At 48.3% G+C, this 22,726-nt stretch overlaps 2 protein-coding genes across 4 annotated transcripts; both read left to right on the top strand.

Annotated features, from left to right (window-relative positions):
* Window positions 1-222: 222 nt before the first annotated feature.
* Window positions 223-18,137, top strand: LYNX1 (Ly6/neurotoxin 1). 3 transcript variants are annotated; one of them, XM_060195895.1, is made up of 5 exons: window positions 12,612-12,835; window positions 13,287-13,374; window positions 13,842-14,001; window positions 14,353-14,454; window positions 14,684-18,137. In XM_060195895.1, the coding sequence occupies exons 3-5, from the start codon at window positions 13,950-13,952 to the stop codon at window positions 14,878-14,880; spliced, it is 351 nt and encodes a 116-aa protein (XP_060051878.1). In that variant the 5' UTR covers window positions 12,612-12,835; window positions 13,287-13,374; window positions 13,842-13,949; the 3' UTR covers window positions 14,881-18,137. The 3 variants fall into 3 exon arrangements, with proteins under 3 accessions (XP_060051877.1, XP_060051878.1, XP_007535096.1); XM_060195894.1 differs by lacking the exons at window positions 12,612-12,835; window positions 13,287-13,374 and adding an exon at window positions 223-354; XM_007535034.3 differs by lacking the exon at window positions 13,287-13,374 and having other exon boundaries at window positions 12,613-12,835.
* Window positions 18,138-18,537: 400 nt separating this feature from the next.
* SLURP2 (secreted LY6/PLAUR domain containing 2) lies at window positions 18,538-22,218 on the top strand. Its single transcript, XM_060195896.1, has 3 exons — window positions 18,538-19,544; window positions 21,606-21,704; window positions 21,901-22,218. Exons 1-3 carry the CDS (start codon window positions 19,493-19,495, stop codon window positions 22,029-22,031), a joined length of 282 nt encoding a protein of 93 aa, XP_060051879.1. The 5' UTR covers window positions 18,538-19,492; the 3' UTR covers window positions 22,032-22,218.
* Window positions 22,219-22,726: the final 508 nt, after the last annotated feature.

Raw genomic sequence — 22,726 nt, forward strand, 5'->3', positions numbered from 1 at the left:
CCAGGTGAGCACAACGGTCACAGGACTCTGAAAAGATACAGTACGAGGAGTCTGTCACCTACAACATCAGAAAAAAGGTATTGATTAATAGTTTTATCCTGCTAACCTGCAACTCCAGGAAAAGGCATTGCGCAATGATTTTATCTCAGACTTTCACAACCCACCAAGCTCTGGTAATCCAGCATTCCTTCTATTGAGTGGACGGCCTCAGGACTGGGCCTTTGACATCAGTCAGATGGCTGTGTAACCAGACGTCTTCTTCCCACACACACTGACTCATGAGCTTGAATGAACGCTGAACCCCAGCCTGAAAGTGAGATGAGTTTTTGAGACTAGAATCTGCCGTCTTCTCAGGTACGGTAACACCTCTTTAAGTTGTCTTGTCTTTTTTTTTTTTTTGCCTCCAGAGTTATTGAGGGGGCTTGGTGCTGGCACTACTAATCCACTGCTGCTTCTGCTGGCCTTTTTTTCCTCCTCCTCCTCCTCCTCCTCCTCTTCCTCCTCCTCCTCCTCCTCCTCATTTTCCTATTTTATTGGATAGGACAGAGGGAAATTGAGAGGGGATGGGAAGAAGATAGAGAGGGAAAGAGAAACATAGACACCTCCAGACCTACTTCATTATTTGTGAAGTGACCCCTCCCCCCCCACCCCCCACAGGTGGGGAACTGGGTCAGGTGGGCTCCTGTGGTTTCAGCATAGTCAGCAGCAGAGAGCTGCTCCAGCTCAGTTGGTCAGGGAGTCCTCTCTGTTACTACTATTGTTCTGCATTACTCCATAACAAAAATAAGTAGAATATAGTTGATGGGCACAGTGCATACTAAAATATTTTATTTTTAATTATTTCAAGTCGTTCTGGGATAGTGGCTTATTCATTTGAAGCATCTGCTTAAAAAATAAGTTAAGATTAAAAAATTAAGTCTTTAAAATGTTTATTGCTAATCACTAAAGATATAATAGTAGAACCAAACAGTCTTAAATAAAATAGAACTGGGGCCGGATGGTGGCACACCTGGTTAAGCGCATACATTATAGTGTGCAAGGACCCAGATCCAAGCCCCTGGTCCCCACTTGCAGGGGGAAATCTTCACAAGTGGGGAAGTTGGGCTGCAGGTGTCTTTCTGTCTCCTTCCTTCTCTATCTCCTCCTCTTCTCTCAATTTCTCTCCAAATTTTCTTATCCAAAAATAAATAAATAAAAATACTTTTTTAAAAAGGGTGGGGGTTGTAGCAAAATGGTTGTGCAAACAGACTCTGATGCTTGAGCCTCTGAGGTAACAGGTTCAATCCCCTAAACCACCGTAAGCTAGAGTTAAGCAGTGCTCTGGTAAAAAATAACAACAATAATAAAACAGAATCGATTAGATTATAACATGTGAGGAAAATATATTTCAATGTAATGTGTACAGAACAGTAATATTTTGTTAAAATTTCTGATAGAAAGAAGACTACCAATATTATGTACATTTTAGTTGTTACAGTATTAACTATAGGGACGGGTAAATAGCATAATGGCTATGCAAAAGAATCTCATACCTTTGGCTCCAGTGTCCCAGGCTCAATCCCCAGCACCACCATAAGTCAGAGAGGAGCATTACTTTGTTTTCTCATTTTCCTTTTTCTTTTCTTTCCCTTTCTTTTTTAAAATATTCTTTTTTTAAAAGTATTTTGTTTATTTTATTTTTGAGAGCGATGCAGAGAGAGAAAGTCACAGAGAGAAACACCAGAGCACTGCTCAGCTCTGGCTTATGGTGGTGTGGGGGGATTGAACCTGGGACTTGGGAGCCTCAGGCATGAGAGTCTCTTTGCATCACCATTATGCTATCTAGCCCCCTCTCTTCTTTCCCTTTCTTTCTTTGTTTTTGTACTTGGTTTTTCTGTGACTTTATGTAATCAGTATCTAACTAAAATTAAGAAGAATATTTTTAAAAGAGTAAAAATTAATTTTCTGTATTTACTATTTCCCAATAATTCCATAAGAGAATATTTGCACTACACAGCTCTGGCCCATGGTGGCATCCAGGATTGAAGCCAGGATCTCAGAACCACAGGCATGAAAGTATTCCACATAATCACTACGCTGTCTCTCTAGGGTTCAGTCTAGGGCTGGCAAAATATCTGGCATGAGAGAGTATCTGTTTTGCCGTGTGTGGCAGGTTTGATCCCAGCCCCCACTGCACTGGAGGAAGTTTCAGTGCTGCGATCTCTCCTGCCTCTCTGTGTGTGTCTCTGCCTCTTTCTATCTGGAAAAAAAAAAAGTCATTTTGATGCAGTAAAGCTCTAGGGATGATTGAAAAATTAATCAATTAAATAACAGAAAATTGGATCATGGAGACTACTTAGTGGCATTACCTGTGTGGGAAGCCCTGTTTACACCACCTTAAGAAGAAAGAAAAGGAGCAGGGAGCAAAGGACTGGCAAAACAGTTCACTTGGCTAATGTGCTGCTTTACCATGTGCACGACTGAGGTTCGAGCCCAGCTCCCACTGAATTAAAGGAAGATTTGGTGCTATAATATCTCTCTCTCTCCTCTCTCCTCCCTCCCTCCGTCTCCCTCTCTGTCTCTGTAAAAGGAGGAGGAGGAGAAAGAGAGAGAAAAGAAGAGAAGAACAGAAAAGAAAAGAACAGAAAAGAAAAGAAAAGAAAAGAAAAGAAAAGGACTAGTCCCCCAAGAGTGGTATTAGACTGGAGAGAGTAAAAGAAGGAATGAAAGCAAGAAGGACCATCAAGATAAAATGATCACAACCCCCACCCCCAGCCCCACTCCCACCCCCAGGAGGCAGGGCTGGGAGTTACAGGGAGGAGAAGGTGTTAGGGCAGTTGATGCTGCTGTTTTCTGCCACCCCTGCCCACTGCCCAGGCCACTTCAACACAACCAAGAGGCCAGGTCTGGTAGAACCGCAGATATTTTAAGCCTGTCTAATTGCCCCCCAAGAGAGTATTTCTTCCTCTTTTCCCTTGAGGGTGGGAATGAGGAAATGAAATCCAGGGACTTTCCTCAGTTGTCCACTCTGCATCCTGCCAACTTGGAGCCCAGCAAAACTGGGAGAGGAGGGGCTGAGAGCTTGTGGACAGGCACCAGGTCAGAGTGGGAGCTCACAGCGGCAGCTGCAACTATGGCCCCTGTAGCAGCTGCCACCAAGGACCAGCAGCCCTCACCAAGACCTTGCAGAGCTCACATATATAGTGAGGACTCAGGTCAGACACCTCCCTATGCTCTGAGACACACGCGGAGCTCAGCATCTTGCCAGGCACATGGTGTGACACCTGCTCTCCCTATTGTATTACGAGTGCATACTTCCTGGCAAAACCTGTTTGCACACTTGCCTGACTTGGGAGGTTAAGTTGACTGGCATAACAGAAGCAGATGTAGGGCTTGTGCACAGCGCCATCGTGTGAGCACATGCAGCAGCTCATGCTACTGATGGTGAGAATTTGCTATTGACCTTCCACTCTTGGTTCCTCAAGATGAGTTTTCCAGAGTTGGTGGTGGTCACCCTGCCACCAGCAGCCACTGTAGCTGCTCTGCTACCAGCACCCATTTATCCCCCTTCCACACTGGTTCCACTCAGGGAGCCTGAGGTGAGCATCTTCATTGCACCTGAGAGGACCCAGCTGTCTTTGGCTCTCCTGTGAATAGTCCTCCAAAAACTGTAGCCATTCTTGAATACCTTGGTATACAGGTTGCAAATATAGGGTCCCTGGTGGTGATTGGGGCCATTGTGACCTTGGAGTCCTTGTCCATGGAATATCTCCATGACTATTCCGCAAATGGGGTACTGACCAGCCCAGACTGCAAGAGAGGTTACCCAGTCAACTTTGAAGGCTCTGTGCCAAGGATCCTTCTGAAAGTTCCATCTCGTTTATAGAAAATAGAATGCTTTGCTCTGCTCGGCTGAGCTTTGCTTTGCTTTTTCCAGAGCACTGCTCAGCTCTGGCTTATGATGATGTTGGGGATTGTATCTGGGGCCTCCAGAGCCTCAGGCATGAAAGTTTTTTGCATAAGTGTTATGCTATCTCCCTAGCCCCAGAATATTCTAATTTCTCCCTTGCTTTTGGAAAAAAAATTGAAACATTGATAGCCTGTGAAATTCTTCAGTTTTGCCTAAACAATTCCATCTTGTGCTGGAATTCCATCCAACTGAATTTTCAACTTAAAAAAATGGCATTGTTTTCTGAGAGCAGGCTACCAGCTAGACACAGCCTCTTCCTGAATTCTGCAAAAATAAAGTGTTTTTCTTTTTTCTTCTCTCCATAGTAAACAAGGTCAGTTTGGCTAACAGCAAGTGGTATTACATAATGTGATATACAGCCAGTCCTAGCTTTTGATGAATAGCTTCTACATTCCTGTTCTTCCTCTTATGTTGTCCTTCAAAAACCTCTTCAACAAAAATCCCAGCCAACTACAATTTTCAGTGGTACCAGAGTCTGTGCTCCTTCATTTATAAATCTAAGACCTGAAATTAACATTACTTAATCTTTCAAGTGTTTTTCTTTATTGACATTTCTATTATCATTAAGACATGAGTGGAAAAGACAGGGTGGAAACATCCTTGTGAAAACTTATCTAAAAGGAGGGTCACTGATAAAATGAAAAAAAGTGATTTTTTATTTATTTGCTATTTTATATCAACTAGGGTTATCAATGGAGCTCAGTGCCTGCATGACAAATCCATCACTTCAAGTATTTTTTCATTATCTTTATTTATTTATTGGCTAGAGATGACCAGAATTCAAGAGGGAAGGAGGTGATAGAGAGAGAGACACCTGCAACATGGTTTCACCATTTGCAAAGCTTTCCCCCTTCAGGTGGGGACCAGGGGCTCAAACCTAGGTCCTTGCACATTGTAACATATGAACTCAACCAGGTGCACCACCACCAGGCCTCAAAACTTTTTTTGGGGGGTGATGGAGAGAGAGAGAGAGAGAGAGAGAGAGAGAGAGAGAGAGTAGTTGAGTGCAAGGGGAAATAGAGAGGGCTGGAGAATGAAAGAGGTGTAGTTCTGCTTAACCATTCAAGAAGCTTCTCCCCTGCAGAGGGAGATGGGGCCCTGAACCCAGGACCATGTGCAAGGTAATATGTGTGCCCATCACCATCTGAGTCCCTAAAACAGAGACACTTAAAGTAGCTAAAGAATGGCATAACAGAATTCCTAAAGTCTTCCCCCAAACCATAGACTGGAGGATTCCTCAAGATAAATTAAAAAAAAAAAAAAAAACACAAGCAAAAACAGACGTTGGGTACTTCAACAGGCTTGAGAAAGCCTTTCAACACCGCTATCGTGATTTATCTTTCCTCTTCCATCTCAATTTATGTCTCTATTCTAAATAAATAAATAAATAAATAAATAAATAAACCCTTTTTTTTAAAGAAAAGAAATGCAAGCCTGCCCCTACCCCCCATGTTTAGTAGAATATGAAGAGTCTGTCTCCTTTATTGCTCCACAAAAGGAATTTTTTTCAGGTATTTTTTTTCAGACAAAAATTTTGATTGGAGAAAGCAGTATTTTGTAAATCCTTCTATTAAAACCACAATAGAAGTTTTTTTAATTTATTGATAATTGGATAAAGATAGAGAGAAATTGAGAGGGGAGGAGGAAAGGGATAGAGAGACAGAGACACCTGAAGCTCTATTTCATCATTCTTGAAGGTCTCCCCCTGCAGGTGGGGACCATGGACTTGAACCCAGGTCCTTGCACACTGTAGTGTGTGTGTACTTGACCAGGTGTGCCACCACCTCCCCCATCCCCAGCAGAAGTTCATTATCACTGTACTTTGGTCAAAACTAGACCCTGGAAGCCTATTCATAGGGGGAGGGCATTTTCTGCTGACATCCAGATGCTTTAGGTCATGGAAGGTGGATTTTAGTTAGAAGGGATATAACTGTATATCAGAAAAGACATGCACATACCCCATGCGGTGGAATCCTTCCCTTGGGGCAGAACTGCCTTAATATTAAATAAGATACCACTGCAGGAGATGACACTTAACTAGGGAGTCCCATTGAAGTGATACAACAACCCAAAAACCCATTTTACAGGTCAAATAGTCAAAAGGGTATGTAAATTTTGACCTTTATTGCAGCAGTTTGGTTGTGTTTACCACTCAGTCATCAGGGGAGAGAGAGAACCAATGGGATAATTAAAACCCAGTTGGTCAAAATTCTTGAGGCCTTTAATTTACTCTGTCCTGAGGCTCTGCCACTTCTCTTACCCAACTTAAAGTCAACATGGAGAACATAAAGTACCTCCCTTTGAAATTGGAAGAGGGAAACCTATGAGATGAGACTCAGGGGTATTGAGCCCACAGGAACTAAGTGAAAAATTATTGACTTCCATTAAGAACCGATGAGGTGTTTTTGATTTATTTGTTTGGTTGGTTTTTGGGTTTTGTTTTTGTGGAGTTTTTTGTTGTTTTGTTTTGTTTCCAGGGTTATCTCTGGGGCTAGGTGGTGGCACTACAAATCCACTGCACCTTGCAACTATCTTTTTACATGTTATTGGATAGGACAGAGAGAAACTGAGAAAGGAGGGGGAGATAGAGAGGGAGAGAAAAAAGATAGACATCTCCATGCATGCTCCATCATTTGTGAGGTGTCCCTTCTGCAGGTGGGGAGCTGGGAGATCCAACCCGGATCCTTGCAAGGATTCCTAGCACTTAGTACTGTGTGCTTAACCAGGTGTGCTCACCACCGGGACCCCTGATAAGGTCTTAAAGAAAAATGCCAATTTGTTAGAAAAGTCATTCCAGGGACCTGGTGGCAGCGCACTGGGTTAAGTGCACATGGCGCGAAGTTCAAGCACCAGCATAAGGATCCCAGTTCAAGCCCCCAGTTCCCCACGTGCAGGGATGTTGCTTTCCAAGCTGTGAAGCAGGTGTCTTTCTCTCCCCTCACTTACGTCTTCCCCTCCTCTTTCAATTTCTCTCTGTCCTATCCAGCAACAACAACAAGAACAAGGACAGCAATGACAACAACAAAAACAAAAAATGGGGGGAAAATGGCTTCTAGGAGCAGTGGATTTGTAGTGCAGGCACCTAGTCCCAGCAATAACCCTGGAGGCAAAAAAAAAAAAAGGCATTCCATAGTGCATAGTGCACTACTGGGAGATGAAGACCTCTTTTATCTTGACTTATAAGCAAGTGACTCTACTTACTGGAAAAAAATAGTCATACAAAGATAGCCTACATCCCGAATAAAAGGGGCCTTGTACAGTGAAACTCAAAAACATTTATTCCTGGATTCATGTTTTTCATTTGCTTCTTCCACACCTTCCTGGAGATCTACTTCTGCCACAGACCTAAATTTGGGATTTTCTGGAAAGAGAAAGAAGTCTGTGACATCTGAGAAGGCAGCCTCCCCATCGACTACAGGGACCAGGCCTGTATCCCAAGAAAAGCCTAGCAGAGATTATTGGGTTTCTATTACTTATAACATTTGAAATTCTTCTGACTTTCTTACTGTACTGACATTCCTTCATTACTAACCCAAACCTTAGTCACTCATGAGTGATCTTATTATTTTGTTGTTAGCTCTTGCTGCTGTTGATGTTCTTATACCTCTTGAATAAGGGCCAAAATACTTATGTCAGTCTAGTCACAGATCAGTAGTATTTGCCAGCTAACCAAATGCATTTAAAATCTACTCAGTGATATAGATTGGTGCTCAAGAGCTCACTGACTCCTTTTTTATTTTTTAATTAATTAATTAATTAATTATTTAATTTGATACCAGGGTTATCACCGGAACTCCAGGGCTGTATGATTCCTTCTGTCCTGGTAGCCATTTCTAGATAGAGGGTGAGAGACAGAGAGATATAGAGAGGAGAGACACTGCAGCACAATTCCACCATTCACGAAGTCATCATCCCCCCCCCCACCACCTGCCCTGCAGGCACTCCCATGCAATGGCTGGGCCTCAGACCTGGCTCTTCAAGCTTCCTACCATAACATGCATTCCCTGTGTGAGCCGCCTACCAGCCCTCATCATTGCCTCCTTTCTAAAGGCTCTGTTTACTGATAAATATCTGCTATGGTGTCTCCTCCCTCAGCTTAACCATAATAGTACAATTCCAGTGTTCCCACCTTTTCATTTTAGGGGAATTTGAAACAATGATTTCCCACGTTTATAGTTCTCCTACTGGTTTTTAGTTTATTTACATATAGTAAGAGGATTTATTTTGTGTGTGTGTGTCTCTATCTCTGCCTTTTCCTCTCAATTTCTGTCTATCCAAAAATGAATAAATAAAAGTTTTTGAAAAGAATAAAAGAAAAACAGCTTCAATACCATCTGTATATTATTTAACCAGAACTGTTGAGTGAATTATATCTCGTTCTTTTGTTCGAACTTTACAGAAATTTGTGAAAAACACTGACCTCACTGATGGTTGGTTGTGTACCAGGGCAAATCATAATACTATATTCCTGAATTGGGAGCATGGCCTTTATCACTAGAAGGCCAAAAAACACTGACAAGAAATGGGCATGCGTTTTGTTGTGGTCTTCTTGAAGTGACTTCTAAGTTGTCTTTTGGGATGCAAGCCTCAGTGTTACCTTCTTTCATGTGATTCCCTGGCTGGCTGGCCTCCCCTTCACTCCATACTTGGGCACTCATTATCTTCCCTTGTGTTTTGCAAGCATTAAATAGTATGGGGAAAACTTAAGGTTCCACTTAATGTTTACAGTTTCACCTTTACCCATGACTGCTGACCATAAATTGACACCTCTCATACTGTCTTTTTAAAGGGGGAAGGGGCTTCCCCAATCAGTGGGAAAGGAAATTAGGAAGCTGGCATGTTCCCCTTAAACGGCATTTATTAAACTTTAGATCAAATGTCAATAAAATAGAAAGTCTGTTTCCCCCCCGACCTGGTAAATTATGTTCTACATAAGTTGACTAGACAAGCCTGATCTTACCTTATCCAGGTTGACAGAAAACTCTGCTATTCTTACAGCCACCCTCAGACTCTTCTGTCCTCCATTACCCTGCCCTTTGTGAAAGATGGCTCGTCAGGACTGAGATGTGCCTGGTATAGAACCACACAGAGGAATCTGAACACTCTTGAGAACACCAGGCATTTTTTTTTTTTTTTTTTTGGCATATGGCTTTAATACTTACTCCACCTCCTTCTACTTCTGGGCGGGAATGTTGTGGGGTGATCACTTTTACTCCAGATCCAACTCTTAGGAAAACCCACAGTCTGTGCTTTAAACCTGATCTCCTCCTGTTATCATCAACTCAAAAGAAGTAGGAAAAATATTTTCTTTTAACTTTTAAGAATTTTCAAAATAGGGGCTGGCTGTCTCTATTCGATAAACAAATAAAGATAATTTAAAAAAATTAAAAAGAGAGAGACAGAGAAACACTTGCAGCCTCGATTTACCACTCGCAAAGCTTTCCTCCTGCAGGTGGGAACTGAGGGCTTGAACCAAGGTCCTTGTGTATTGTAACATGTGTGCTCAACCAGGTGCGCCCCCACCCGGCCCCTCTCTCCCTTTCTAGCTCCTCATTCCTTTCCATTTCTGGCTGTCTCTGTCCAATAAATGAATAAAGATAATGAAAATCTTGTAAAAAATTAAAATGCCATTAAAAATAATAAAAATAAATATACATATAGAGAATGTGAAAAAGAATTTCCAATACAGGTAACATGGACTTTGGAAAGCCCTTTGCCAGCATTCTAGTTACCTCCTGTGTGCCCACTATCCTCAAGAAAATCACCCATGAGCTTCGCCTTTAACAGTTGAAATCTTTAATGTCCCCCAACAAGCAATCAAGTATTAACAAGATCAAGTTGGTCTTCAAAACATAAGGGTCTGGACATTCTGCCTACACTGTGACAAGGAACTTGTAACCTCCTACAGGAAGAAAGCTACTATATGCAAAGCTACTATATTTACTGTCAAGTAAAAAGAGACATTAAGAAAGTCGGGCGGTGTTGGCGCAGCCGGTTGAGCTCACATGGCGCCAAACGCAAGGACTGGCAGAAGGACCCCAGTTGGAGCCCCTGGCTCCCCACCTGTTGAGGAGTCGCTTCACAGGCAGTGAATCAGGTCTGCAGATGTCTATCTTTCTCTTCCCCTCTCTGTCGTCCCCTCCTCTCTCCATTTCTCTCTGTCCTATCCAACAACGACAACATCAACAACAACAACGACAATAATAACTACATGAAAAACAACAAGAGCAACAAAAGGGAATGGATAAATAAATAAATGTAAAAAAGAAGAGACAGTAAAAATTGAAAAAAAAAAAAAAACCCACATAAATCTATGCAGCAACCAAGATCATTCCATTGATGCTTTAGATCTTGTTGATTTATAAAACTTGTTGTCAAGAGGAATGGAGTTTGGTTAAATAAGTTAATAAGAGATTGGACTGCTTTTACTGATACCAATAATATGCATCACTGTAGTGACTGAATTTCTTCTAGAATTGTTTTTTTTTTTATAACCAGATCCATGACTCAGATTATGAAGGCACAGTTGGAATCACATTATTAAAATCTGTTCCATCAGCTGTCTGCTCATTCCCTTCAAGAACCTCCTTTTGGGGGGGAGGGGAATGAACCCAGAACAGTGACCCCACTGCTCTAGCTATGAGAGACTGATGTTCCTCTGTTGGTGTTTTCTACAGAAAAATGATTACCTAATGAGGAAAATGTGAAAAGGAATATTTGAGACAGAGTTCACAATTCCATCTTATGCCATAATTCCATATTATGAAACTTCTAACTTAAAAAAATGTATTTACTGATTGGTGAATAAAGGCTTATAGTAAGACACAGCCTTCCTCAAGAACTGTGTACAAGTATATTATTTTCTTTTCCCTTATTTTTTTCTTCTCTCCACAGTAACCAAGGTCAACAGGACTAAAAAAACAGTGAACTCTGTGCTGGAGAGACAGTATAATGGTTATGCAAAAGACTCTCATACCTGAGGCTCCAAATTCCCAGGTTCAATCCCTGGCACCACCTTAAACCAGAGCAGAGCAGTGTTCTGGTTTCTCTGTGTCTTTCTCTCTCATTAAAAAAATAAAATAAAATAGGGGCCAGGCTTTTGGCATACATTAAGTGCACACATTACAGTGCACAAGGAATCAGGTTCAAGCCATTGGTCCCCACCTATAGGGGGAAAGCTTCACTGGTGGTGAAGTAGGGTTACAGGTGTTTGTTTCTCTCCCTATCTCCTTCTCTCCTCTCAGTTTCTCTGTCTCTATTCATTAATAAATAAACAATTAAAATAAATTAAATAATATTTTAAATCAATAAACTCTGACGATCCAGCTTTTCATCAGTGATTTCTATAGTCTTATCTATCTTCCTCTTCTTCTGTCCTTTAAAAACCTTAACCGTAAACAAAGACACGTCACTGTTTTATTTTATTCTGTGGTGTTTATCACAACCCACAAAGCCATGGAATCCTGTCAGGGTCTGCCTTTGCTTTGCTAGCTGGGGCAGGTGTGGGAGCTCAGGCCCAGAGAAGCTTGGTCACACAGCAGGCCAGGCAGGGCAGATAGGAAGCCAAGGGCAACCCAGACTGGATCTGTACCCGCAACTGCTCTGGCTACACCAGCTCTGAACTGGACAAGCAGAATAAGGGACCAAAGCAGTCAGCTTCAGCTGAGAGGACAAGGGAGGGGTGAAATGTGGAAAAAGTGGAGAAGGCCCACAAAGCATCTAGGAGGGTGCATGTCCTTCATAGAGTTTTATGGTGTCACTCTGAGACTTATCTGTCTGTGAGTGGCAGCGTGTGGTAACAAGAAGTCCTGCTTTAGGGCTGGGATCTGAGTCCAGTGGGAGGGCAGAGCCCAGAGTTGGGGTCCTAGGGTGGAGCTGGGGCACTGCAGGATGGGAGAGGTTGAGCTGAGAACCTAACAGGTGGGCCTGGGAAGGAGTAGAGGTTGGAAACAGTTGGGGCCTGAGCAGAACTGGGGGGTCTGGGTGCTGGAGAGCTGGCGAACAACTGGGAACTAAGGTGGAAGCTGGACAGAGAAAGAAATGGGGGGGGCTGAGGAAATAACATAATGCATATGCAGAATGATTTGGGGGGGGGAGTTAGCTTAATGGTTATGCAAAGAGACTCTCAAGCCTGAGGCTCAATCCTCTGCACCACCGTAAATAAAAGAAATTAGGACCGGTAGAAAGAGAAAGGAGAAGCAAACAAAGAGAGAAAGAGAGAGAGAGAGAGAGAAAGAAAGAAAGGAAAGAGAAAGGGAGAGAAAGAGGGAAAGAAAAAATAGAGGGGGAGAGGGAGAGAAAAGAAGAAAGAGGAAGGAAGGAGTAATAGAAAGACAATGAAAGAAAGGAAGAAAGAAGGGAGAAAGTAAGAAAAGAAAAAGAGGAAGGAAGGAGAAAGAGACAAAAAGAGGAAGAAAAAAAGAGGAAGAAGGGAAAGAGAGGAAGAAGAGTCAAAGAGAAAGGGAGAGAGAAAAGAAAAAGGAATGAAGGACAGAGACACAGAAAGAGGAAAAAAGAAAAGAAAGAGAAGAAGAAAGGAAGGAAATGTAAAAGGAAGGAGAGAGAAAGGGAAGGAAGGAGCGAGAGACTAGCAGAGAGAACTGTGGGGCTGGAGGCGGAGCTGGTGCAGGACAGGAGGCGGGGCCTAGGTCCACACTGGGCGGCTGGGACTCGATTGCAGTGAGGTGGCGGGTGGCGAGCGGTGCGGTGTCCCCGGCAGGAGGCTGAACTGGATGCGGGGGGGGGGGGCAGGGCTGGGCCTGAGCTAAGTGGAGAGTAGCCGGAAGCTCCTGGCCTCTGAAGGTCGAGGTTAAGGATGGTGGTCATTTTCGAGGTGCAAGGTCCAGTGCACTGATTGACCTCGTGAGCGACTGATGAGCAGCGCAGGTGAGTGTGGGCGCCGCAGAAACTGCTGATGGTTGCGGGGCAGGGAGGGGTGTCGCCCAGACACCTCCCCGCCTAGCTGGGACTGCAGTCTTTGGGGCGGGCTCTCCGGGAGTGGGCGGGAAGGGATGGAGAGCTGGCTGAGCCTTTCTTCCTTCAGTCTCTGGATTCCCGTTATTGACATCCCGTTCCCCAGACATGGGGCTCATGAAAAGATTTGTTGTGCTCAGGGAAAGGGGTGAATCAAATTCAGTCCCTCCTGAGAGAGAGACTAGTGTGGGGGGGTTGTGTCTCCGCGAGAGGAGGGGAGTCGCAGTCCAGAGCACCCCTCACCCATCGTCCCCAGAGAGCAGGCATCTCCCATCCAAACGCCAGCAGCAGAGAGAAAAGTCCCTTCTGCCTTCGTGCCCACTGCTGTCGAGGGATGCTCTGACAGTAGTGCCTTTCTCCGCAGACAGGACATAGCTCATTGCCGCCGCAGAGGCCTCTGACGACTCAGACCTGAGTGCCCCAAGTGGGGCTCTGGAGGTCTGCCTGGACAGGTGAGGTGGGGGGGGGGGGGCAGCTGGATCCGGAAAGTAACTGGCCATGGAGCCATCCCTAGCACAAAGGAGAGGGAATCAGTGAGGCCAGACTCCCACTAACCCTTCCTTGGGCCCTGCCCTCATCAGGAACCTTGAACCAAGGCGGGGCGAGGGGGAGGGGAGACTGTGCCAAGCACTTATATGGCCCTCCCTCGCATGAATTATTCCCCAGGGACAGTGCAGGGTCTGGCTTCTTCAACCTCCAGAGCTCTCCTGGATCCTGCCTCCTGCACCCCTTGTCTGACACTTCTGCCTCCTATATACACAGCTCTCCTAGTAGGTTGGAATGGTCTGCTCTGTTCCAGAAAGCCTTCTGTGCCCCTCCAAAATGCCTTCCCTGCACCCCAGCTTAAGTGGGATGATTCCTCTACCCAGCCCCCCTCATGTACTCCAAGCCTGGAGATGACTGAACTCCCTTTCTGCAGGGCTGCAGTACCCCTCAACAAGGACCCCGACCTTTTCTCCAGCCCAGCCCCTGCCTGAGTTGAGTCCAAGGCCAGTCTGATAACCTCCTACTTCTCTCCCCTCCAACCATGGCACCTCAGCTCACCCTGCTCCTGGTGGCCCTGGCAGGCCTGCCTCTAGGTATGATGGGGGGGGGGACAAGTGGATAAGGTGTTGGACCCACAAGCATGAGGTCCTGTGTTCAGTTCCCAGCATTGCATATGCCAGGGTGATGCTCTGGTTCTCTCTTGCTCCCGCCCCTCTTCCTTTCTTATTAATAAATAAATATAATTTAAAAGATGGGGGAGGAGGGATGGATGAACAAGCTATTTGGAGTAGACAAGCTGACAGTGGGGAGGGAGGCCAATATTCCCAGGGTGTATCTCTACTTCCAGCTGCCTGGGGAAGGGAGAGGAGTGGAGTCTCACCCTGATGGGCTGGAGGAGCGACCTCGCCCACCTCCCAGCTCTATGACTCCCCCTCTCCCCCCAGCTGAGGCGCTGTACTGCCACGTGTGTACCTACAATGGAGAAAACTGCTTCAACTACTTTCGCTGCCCAGCCATGGCCTCTTACTGCATGGTCACACGCACTTGTGAGTTGGAATCCCACCCCACCCCCCAGCCAAAGGCTTTCCTGGGGTAGCTAAAGGGGTGCTCTTTCCTGCCTTAGGATGGGAGACAGAGAAGGGAGGGTCCTTTCTGGGAGCCTCAGGCTGAGAGAAACAGCCCACTAGGCTCTGCATGCTTGGATTGGGTCCCATTCTAGCTGGGTCCCATCCCTGCTCAGAGTCCCACCCAGCCTCCCCACCTGCTGCTCTGCAGACTTCACCCCCTACAGGATGAAAGTGAGCAAGTCCTGCGTGCCCCAGTGCTTTGAGACAGTGTATGACGGCTACTCCAAGCACGCGTCCACCACAACCTGCTGCCAGTACGACCTCTGCAACACCGCTAGCCTGGCCACCCCAGGGACCCTGGGCCTGGGCCTCCTCTGTCTGGCCACACTCTGGGGTCTGCTCTGATGCCCTACAGACTCCCCAAGGACAAAGCTCTAAGAGGCGTTACTCCCACCTCCACCCCACCCCTCATGGCCCTCTGCTTTCCTAGCCCAGAACCATTCACAAGAAGATGCTTGATTTCCCCCAGCCAACATGGGACCTCACTATGACCTTGGCTTCTCCTTGTCAGAAGGCACTGTGGGAGGGGGCATTGGAAGAGCTGGCTGCTCTCCTATCCCACCATAAGGACTCTGACTTAGTGCACCAGGTATGGGAAATTCTTCTTAACCAAACGAGCTAGACCTGGCAGGTCCTGTGGCCCAGGAAGCAAGGCCTCCTGCCTCAGTGTGCTGGAAGGGAAAGGAAAGAGTGGGAATCCACAGAGAAGGAGGGAAAGTCCTAGAAAGAAAACTTCTCTGTCTCTGGTTTCTGCTGGTCAATGCCAGGGCCAGGGAAGGCTTGGTCCTTGCCAGCTGTCCCCATGGCTGGAAGGGCATAGAGGCCTGGAGAAGCCCCTTCAACCACAGAAGCCAGTCAGTGCTGTGAAGGGCCTGTGGGTCTGCTCCTTCCACTGCATTCGTGTTCTTCATCCTGTCCGGGAGCCCGCCGGCAGGGAGGTGAAATCAGGTGGGCGAGTTTCTATATTTGGAGGGACCTGAGCTGACCCCAGATCTATTTTAAACCAGTTAAGCCAAGAGAAAAGGGAGCAGAGGTGTGGGTCACCGGAGGCTGCTGTAGAGAGTAGGCATAGCAGGCCCGGTGACCTTGAAGGGGATACTCCACACACACATACACCCCCCTACACACCCAAGTTAGTGACAGGGGGCATCTATTCTCCAGCTGGAACAGCACTCCCTCTTGTGGCCATTTGGGTCAATGCTGGGGAGAGAAAGGGAGGTGAGAGAGATGAGGTTGCAGAGGAGGTAAGGAAAAGGGAGAGTGAGGGGGCAAAGAGGAAGGGGAGGAAGGAAAGAGGTGAGGGGGAGTTCTAGGAAAGAAAGGAGATGAGGGAGAGAGAAGCAGCCGGAGGTCACTGTGCATACCTGCCAGTGACGGAAGCACAGTGAGCAGTCTTGGCCCTTTGAGGGTCTCCACACACCACCTTAACCCTGACTCTGCCCTGGGGGAGGGAGGGAAATCCTTTATTCAGAGAGTGGCCTGAAGATGTTCCATCCCTGAGGAATGTTGAGACCCCAGAAAATAAGTGTCATTTACAAGGGGAACATCCTGGGTGACCCCCATCCCTGGTAGGTAGGGTACCCTCAGCCTACCATCTTGGGAACAGGTGTCTGGGGAGCCCCTTCAGTGAAGTCACACAGGTGGCAATATGGCACCATGTCATTCAACACCTTGGCCTCCTCCCCTGGCCATTGTCCCCAGCTCCCATGTCCATCCAGCAGCCCTCCAAGCTGGCTCAGCTCACATGGACAGTATGGTGGCCAGTGTCCCCATGATGGAATTGTTCCTGAGCCCTGGAAGCCATGGTCTCTAAGTTCAGACCTGGTGTGGGGAACTGTGCTGGAAACCCCGTTCTGAGAGCTTCAGCCCAGAGGAGCAGGACCTTCAGGAAAACCTGGAGTTGGCTTCCTTGAGGAGTCTGGAGCACATCCCCCCTGAGGTCCACTCCCCCCTCCCCCTACTGTGTCCCCCACACACAAACATACAGACAGACCAGAGCATGCAAGGGAGTTCAACCCCCGCAGGGGGCGCTGGAAGCCCAGACTGCAGAGCAAGTGTGGGAGCTACTCCCTGAGGCCTGGTCATGTGTGAGCCCCTCCTTGGGAACCCCTCCCTTGAGTCCCTATCAGTGATCAGAGTCCCCTGCAGAACTGGCTGGCAGCTGGGAGAGAGGGAGGACAGGACCAGACACAACCAGGTAGTTTGGGAAACAAGTTTGCCCTGCCTGCTGGTGCAAACCCTTCTCCCTGAGTCAGGGGTCAAGGTCAGAGCTGGAGGGAGCCCAGGTTGGCCCTCCCTGCTGTCCCTGAGTGATGGAGTGTAGTCTACCTGGCAGCACCTGAATCTGGAGTCACAGGATCCAGTGGAAACTAGCTGTGTGATGGGTGGGGGGAGGTGGAAGGGGTTCTCACACCTGCCTCCTGATTCCACCTGTCCATCTCTTCTCCACTCTGACCTTCCTCCCAGACCCAGGGTTCTGCCTGGCCACCAACCTTGGTGCATAGTACAGATTATACATTCAAAAGGCATCCAAGTAATGCTTCTCCTAGGAGGGTGTGTCCAACTGTGGAGGGGGTGGTAACTCATCTGTCAGGGTGCCCTACATCATAGCTATTAGCTCCTCAAATCAGTCCAGCAAAGTAGGGACCATTCTCATCCCCTTTTTGCAGATAGGGAAACTGAGGCACAGAAAAGTGAAGTGGCAGACCTGGTCCATCCACCACATACTCCTGCCCCCATCCCCACTTCCATGGCAGTGTCAGGGCTCTCAGACTTTGAGTCCCTGCACCAGGGAGAGGAAAGCAAGGGGGGTAGGTTGACGCACTTTAGAAAAACTTAACATGTTTGATGTTTAGAAAAGCTTAAGGTCAGGAAAGCATAGCAGGAGAAAAATTGGAACCAGAGGTTTGAGAAGCCATGAGGATCATTTGGGAGTGGGGCATCCAAAATTATCTGTGTCTGGGGACCATGGGGGTATAGGGTAGAAAAATGAAGTGGGCAGAGGGGCATCAGTCTGCTCCAGGCTTGCTGGACCTGTATCCTTCCTACCCAGCAGGATGGATTAGGCTGCAGAAACAGACGCGCGCGCACACACACACACACACACACACACACACACACACACACACACACACACACACCATTGCCTCCTGCCATGTGGGTGGACGCTCAGGTTCTTGGTCACAGTTCTAGGCAACATCTCAAACCTGGAAGCAGCCTAAGCCTCTCAGGCTGTGCACCCACCCTCCCGTGGCTAGCACTTGCCCGGCAGAATGTGACTGAGAGGACTGTGCCGGGCTGCTCATGAGCCTTGCTGTCCCCAGGTGAGAGAGGAAGAAAGTACCCACCCAGCCCAGGCCTTTGAGAGTAGTGGGGTCCTGGGTGCACGTGCCCATCTGGAGCCTGGCAAGGAGGTCTGAGAGGTATGCATGAACGCTCGCTCCCTCCCACTGTCCCTTCTCCTGAAGTCCAGATAGTTTCTGCCTGTGACCCTGACCCTACCAGCCTGGGACTCTACCTTCAGGCCGCCCTTCCCACTCATGCAGAGTGCCCAGAGCTGCTGTTAGATCCTCATGGAGCTCAGAAATAAAGGGATGAGCCAACAGTGTCTATTTTTTTGTGTGTGTGGTGCCAGCCGCCAGGCCTGTGCTCAGCCCCTCCTTGGGTCTGGCTTGGCTGGTCCTACAAGTTACTTAAGTCCCAGACTCCTGTCCATTTTGGTCTTGGAGCACATCCTGGAATGCAGGGAGGGTAATCAGTGGGAGGGGCAGTTTCCCCCAGGCTCCTGGGAACACCACCATACCTGGGAAAGAGCTAAAGCCTCTGGAAGGAAGGGGAGGCTGGCATGGCTGGGTCAGGGAGGTGGGTCCCCACAGACTTGCCCTACCACTTCTGACTTTTCCTAGCTTTCTGCCCACTGACCCCACCCTGCCCCTCTTCCTGGGAGCAGACTCTGAGTCTGTCCACCAGCCCCATGAAATAGCACACCAGATGGGGGAACAAAAACCACCAGCAGCCAGAGCAGGCCCAAGGGGCTTCCCGGCTGGCAAGACAACTCCACTGGCAGCTAGCCACCTGCATAGCCCCCATGGTGCTCACCTTCCTCGCTTTGGGCAGAGTAACAAGGCTGGCAGAACGTGCTCCCCAGGACGCCCTTCTGGCCTCTCGTCCATTAAAGGCACCCTTTTTCAATATCAGGGGTTTTTCTGTCCCCTAGGAACACCACTGGGAGAAAACCCCCCCACACAGGTCCTCAATGTTGCAGTGATGTCAGATAATAACCATGCTCCCGGGTCACTCCCAGTGTGGCAGATGGCTTTTACAGGAAGCCTGAGAATGCCATGCCGGTTCTGCCAGGAAGCCTATCCTCTCACTGGTGCCGGAAGGGTTCCGGGGCAGCTTTCCTGTTCCCACCCATCCCCCAAGCTCCTCTATCATTTGAGTTGGAGATGGAAAGGAAACTACAGGCCAATATCTTGGATGATCATAGATGCTAAAATAATTGAACAAAATCCTCGCCAACCGGATACAGCAGTATATTAGAAAGATTGTCTATCATGACCAAGTGGGGTTTATCCCAGGGATGCAAGGCTGGTTCAATATACATATAAATCAATCAATGCGATCCAGCACACCAATAAAAGAAAAAAAAATAAACAAAGAGTTGGGTGTGACCTCTGGGACTTTGTGACCCACATTCCAGGTCCCCAGAGACATCAAAGAGTGGAGGATGAGGCACATATGTGTGACTGCCACCTTCACAGTCCTCTCATGTGATCAGCCTACTTGATGGACCATGAAAAAGGGCACACAGCCATCAAGCCTTGGGGGGCAGGTTGTACCCCTGTGCTGCCCTGTCAAGTGAGTCAGAGGGAGCTGGGTGGGGAGGCGGCACAGTGGATATAAGTAGACAGCTGGGAGTCCGGGAGTCAGGGACCCTGGCCTCTCCTGGAAGAACATGCGGCTTTTCTTGGGGTTTCTGCTGGCTGCAGCCCTGAGCCTGGAGTTGGGTGAGTCCTCCCTACCCCCTTTCCATCCTCCCCACTACTTTAGGCTCATATCAGGTAGTCCCCTCTCTTGGGGCATTGGACCCTCCACATCTGGCCATCCTAGCCTTCTGCTGCGGACAGGAGTTCTCTTCATGTATGCCTCCTGGACCCACAAGCCCCTCAGTTAAGCCCATATGCTATTCCCAGCAAGAACTGCCGACTTCTCAGCACCATGACCCCTCACCCCACAGGCCTCTCTAATTCCACAATGCCCCCCACTCCCCCATCCATTCTGATTATGCTGCTCCCGTCCCCCAAATGGACCTGCTGCCTGGCCTCAACCTCTCCAGCTCCCAGCTCTGCTTGGGGATGGGGCTGGGGCTGGTTTCTCCCCTCCGCACACCCTTCATGTCAGCATTCAGTGTTCCCCAACAGCTGCAGTCCTCGGGACCAGGTTCCTATTTCAGGGCTCCCCAGGGACGCTTCCCTGCCAGTGGGGCTGCCCACATCTGGGCTAGTCACTCTTCACACTCTCAATTTGGGCAGCACCTCCATCTACCCAGCAGCCCCTACAAAACCAGCCCCAGCAGTGCGGCTCCCCACTGGGGAAGGCTTGTGTGGCTCTTTGGGTGTGCACACTTGTTGGTAGGCCCTGGCCCTAATGACACCTCCAATCACAGGCACAAGATCTTAATCCCAGGAGTCTCAGAAGCCCTCTAGCTATCTCCATTGCAGGGAATCTCCTCTCCTCAGATCTTGTGGCAAGACCCAGGCTCAATTCCTGACCACTGAAAACCAGGGTCACAAGGCTGAGCAGGGTCACAAGGATGCTTGCAGGTGCCTGGGCTTCATGCAGGGATAGCCTTAGTCACTGGGGTCTGTTGACCTCCAAAGGAAGGGCCACCCGTCATCCACACACTCCACCAGGGCCAAGAGCCCCACCAGGTGTTCAGTGTCCACCGAGTTATCTCTGGCCCTCAGGCCCTTCCCCTATCTTGAACATCTCTCCCTCTCCAGAAATCCCACCTACCACACACAGGATGTATCCTAGGCCTGGGGGTGGGGGTCGAGGCTCTGCCAGTGGGAAAACTGGAGACTCTGAGCCTTGTGACACAGTCGGGGAACCTCACATGCCACATCATCATTGCTAGCACAGTAACCCCCACCCCCCATGCTCATCCTTGTCTGACCCTGCTCTGCAGTGGTCCAGGGAAGAGCCCATTAGTCTGTCTTCTCCCCACTCTCTTCCTCCAGGTACAGGAGGGGGGCAGTCCTGGGGAGCTGTGGGGGCACTGAGGAGGGGATGAAAGGCCCCACCCAGGTCCATCAGTCTGGTGAGGGTGGGCTGAGAGTCCTGAGCACAGACTATGTGGAGGCAGGGGCACTGTTCTGGGTAGGGGTGGGGTGTCAGTAGTTCCAGTAAGTCACATATGAAAGCCCCATCATCTCTCTCCAGAATGAAGGCTGCTCTCATCCCTTTCAGCCCCCCCCCCCCAGACAAAACTAGGCAGTGTCACATCTTGGGAGCCTTCACCTCTTTCCACCTCCTTCCTTCCACCCCCAGCATTCTCTGGATGAGGACTAAACCCCCAGATTCAGCCTTCTGCTCCCGCTACAGGGCAGCCTACGTTGTCCTCTTCCCCCCCTCACCCCTCCCCTCTCTTTCTCTCCTTCTCTCTCTCTCTCTCTCTCTCTCTCTCTCTCTCTGTCTCTCTCTCTATGTGGCTGCTTCTCAGTGTTGACACCACGGTGACCTGGTTCCTTGCAGGCTATGTATGTTCACCTGTGTCCCAAGCTAAGCCATCTCCTAGATGGCAAGGAGAGAGAGGCCCAGGACCTTGCCCAGTCCTGAAGGTTTATTACAGGGTGACCTCTCTACCTCCCATCCTGGAGGTCTTGAGATGTTACGTAGCCCAAGATGAATAACCAAGGACCCCAAGTCAAGGGAGCTGGATCACAGAATTGGAAGAGGAACCAAGAATGGACATGTGTGTTGGTGGAAATGGGGGGGTGCATTCTGGGGGAGCTGTCCACACCCCATCCCTGTGTATCCCCCAATCTGTCCCTTCACCTGTGCTGCAGTCAAAGCCTTGCATTGCCATGGGTGCAAGGGTTTTGGAGGGTGCGTACGGCACATCAGATGCCCATGGAACTCCGACCACTGCGTCACCTTTGCCACCCGTGAGTGGGGGATGGGTATGGATGGTGGGTTTCCCTGGGCTGGGAGGAAGGATGAAGAGAGAGGAACAGGGTGAGGACATGGCAGCCTAGGCAAGTGCCCAGTGACAGCTGATCCTGGGCTTGACAGCAAGTGGGTTGGAGTCCTGGGCACGAGAATGCCCCAGAGAGCCTGAGGGTTTCTTTTCTGCCCACCCAGGGTCCCCTTTCAGGGACCTGCCTCTGGTCACCAAGATGTGCTCCGTTGGCTGCCCCGACTCAATTGCATTGCACCTGGGCCCCCACGTGTCCGTCTCCTGCTGCCAGGCCAGCCTCTGCAACCAGGACTGACTGACCTGCTCGTCCCACCTCAGCCAGCAAGCTCTCCACCCTCCCTCCAGACCTACTGGACCAGCCTCCTTGTTAGTCCTGTGGATCCTCAACCAACTCCAGAGCCTTCCACAGACTGGACCCTCCTCTGTGCTGTTTCTTCTAGTCTGAATCACTACCAATAAAGAATATAAGCCAATTCATTTGACAGGGATTGTATAATGAGGCTAGTTTTTTAGACCAGGTGCCAGGACCCCGTGCTCTGTCGCATCTCAGGCTTGAAAGAAAACTTCAGTACATCATTAGTAGTGAGAGGAAAGAGGTCTAGAGTGGAGGCCACAGCTTACACCTTGAAGTGACATTCTGCCATGTGTCATGGGCTGCTTTCTAATTTATTGGGTATGTATGTATACAGCCATATCAAGTATAAACATCTTTATTTATTTACTTTATTTTATTTATTTTTGAGAGAGATGCAAAGAGAGAGAAAGACACAGAGAAATACCAGAGTACTGCTCACCTATGACTTATTGTGGTGTGGGGGAATGAACCTGGGACTTTGGAGTCTCAAGCATAAGAGTCTCTTTGTATAACCATTATGCTATCTACCCCCAAGTATAAACATCTTAAGAATGTACATGAACATATTTTTTAAAAAATTTATTTATAAAATAGAAACACTGACAAAACCATAGGATAACAGGGTTACAACTCCA

This window comes from Erinaceus europaeus, chromosome 8 (assembly GCF_950295315.1).
Source record: "Erinaceus europaeus chromosome 8, mEriEur2.1, whole genome shotgun sequence".
Classification (NCBI taxonomy): domain Eukaryota; kingdom Metazoa; phylum Chordata; class Mammalia; order Eulipotyphla; family Erinaceidae; genus Erinaceus; species Erinaceus europaeus.

Coding starts and splice junctions, on each gene's coding strand:
- SLURP2 (XM_060195896.1), top strand. CDS start 19,493: ATGCGGCTTTTCTTGGGGTTTCTGCTGGCTGCAGCCCTGAGCCTGGAG. Junction 19,545..21,605: donor AGCCCTGAGCCTGGAGTTGG/GTGAGTCCTCCC, acceptor CCTGTGCTGCAG/TCAAAGCCTTGCATTGCCAT. Junction 21,705..21,900: donor CTGCGTCACCTTTGCCACCC/GTGAGTGGGGGA, acceptor CTGCCCACCCAG/GGTCCCCTTTCAGGGACCTG.
- LYNX1 (XM_060195894.1), top strand. CDS start 13,950: ATGGCACCTCAGCTCACCCTGCTCCTGGTGGCCCTGGCAGGCCTGCCT. Junction 14,002..14,352: donor CCTGGCAGGCCTGCCTCTAG/GTATGATGGGGG, acceptor CTCTCCCCCCAG/CTGAGGCGCTGTACTGCCAC. Junction 14,455..14,683: donor CTGCATGGTCACACGCACTT/GTGAGTTGGAAT, acceptor GCTGCTCTGCAG/ACTTCACCCCCTACAGGATG.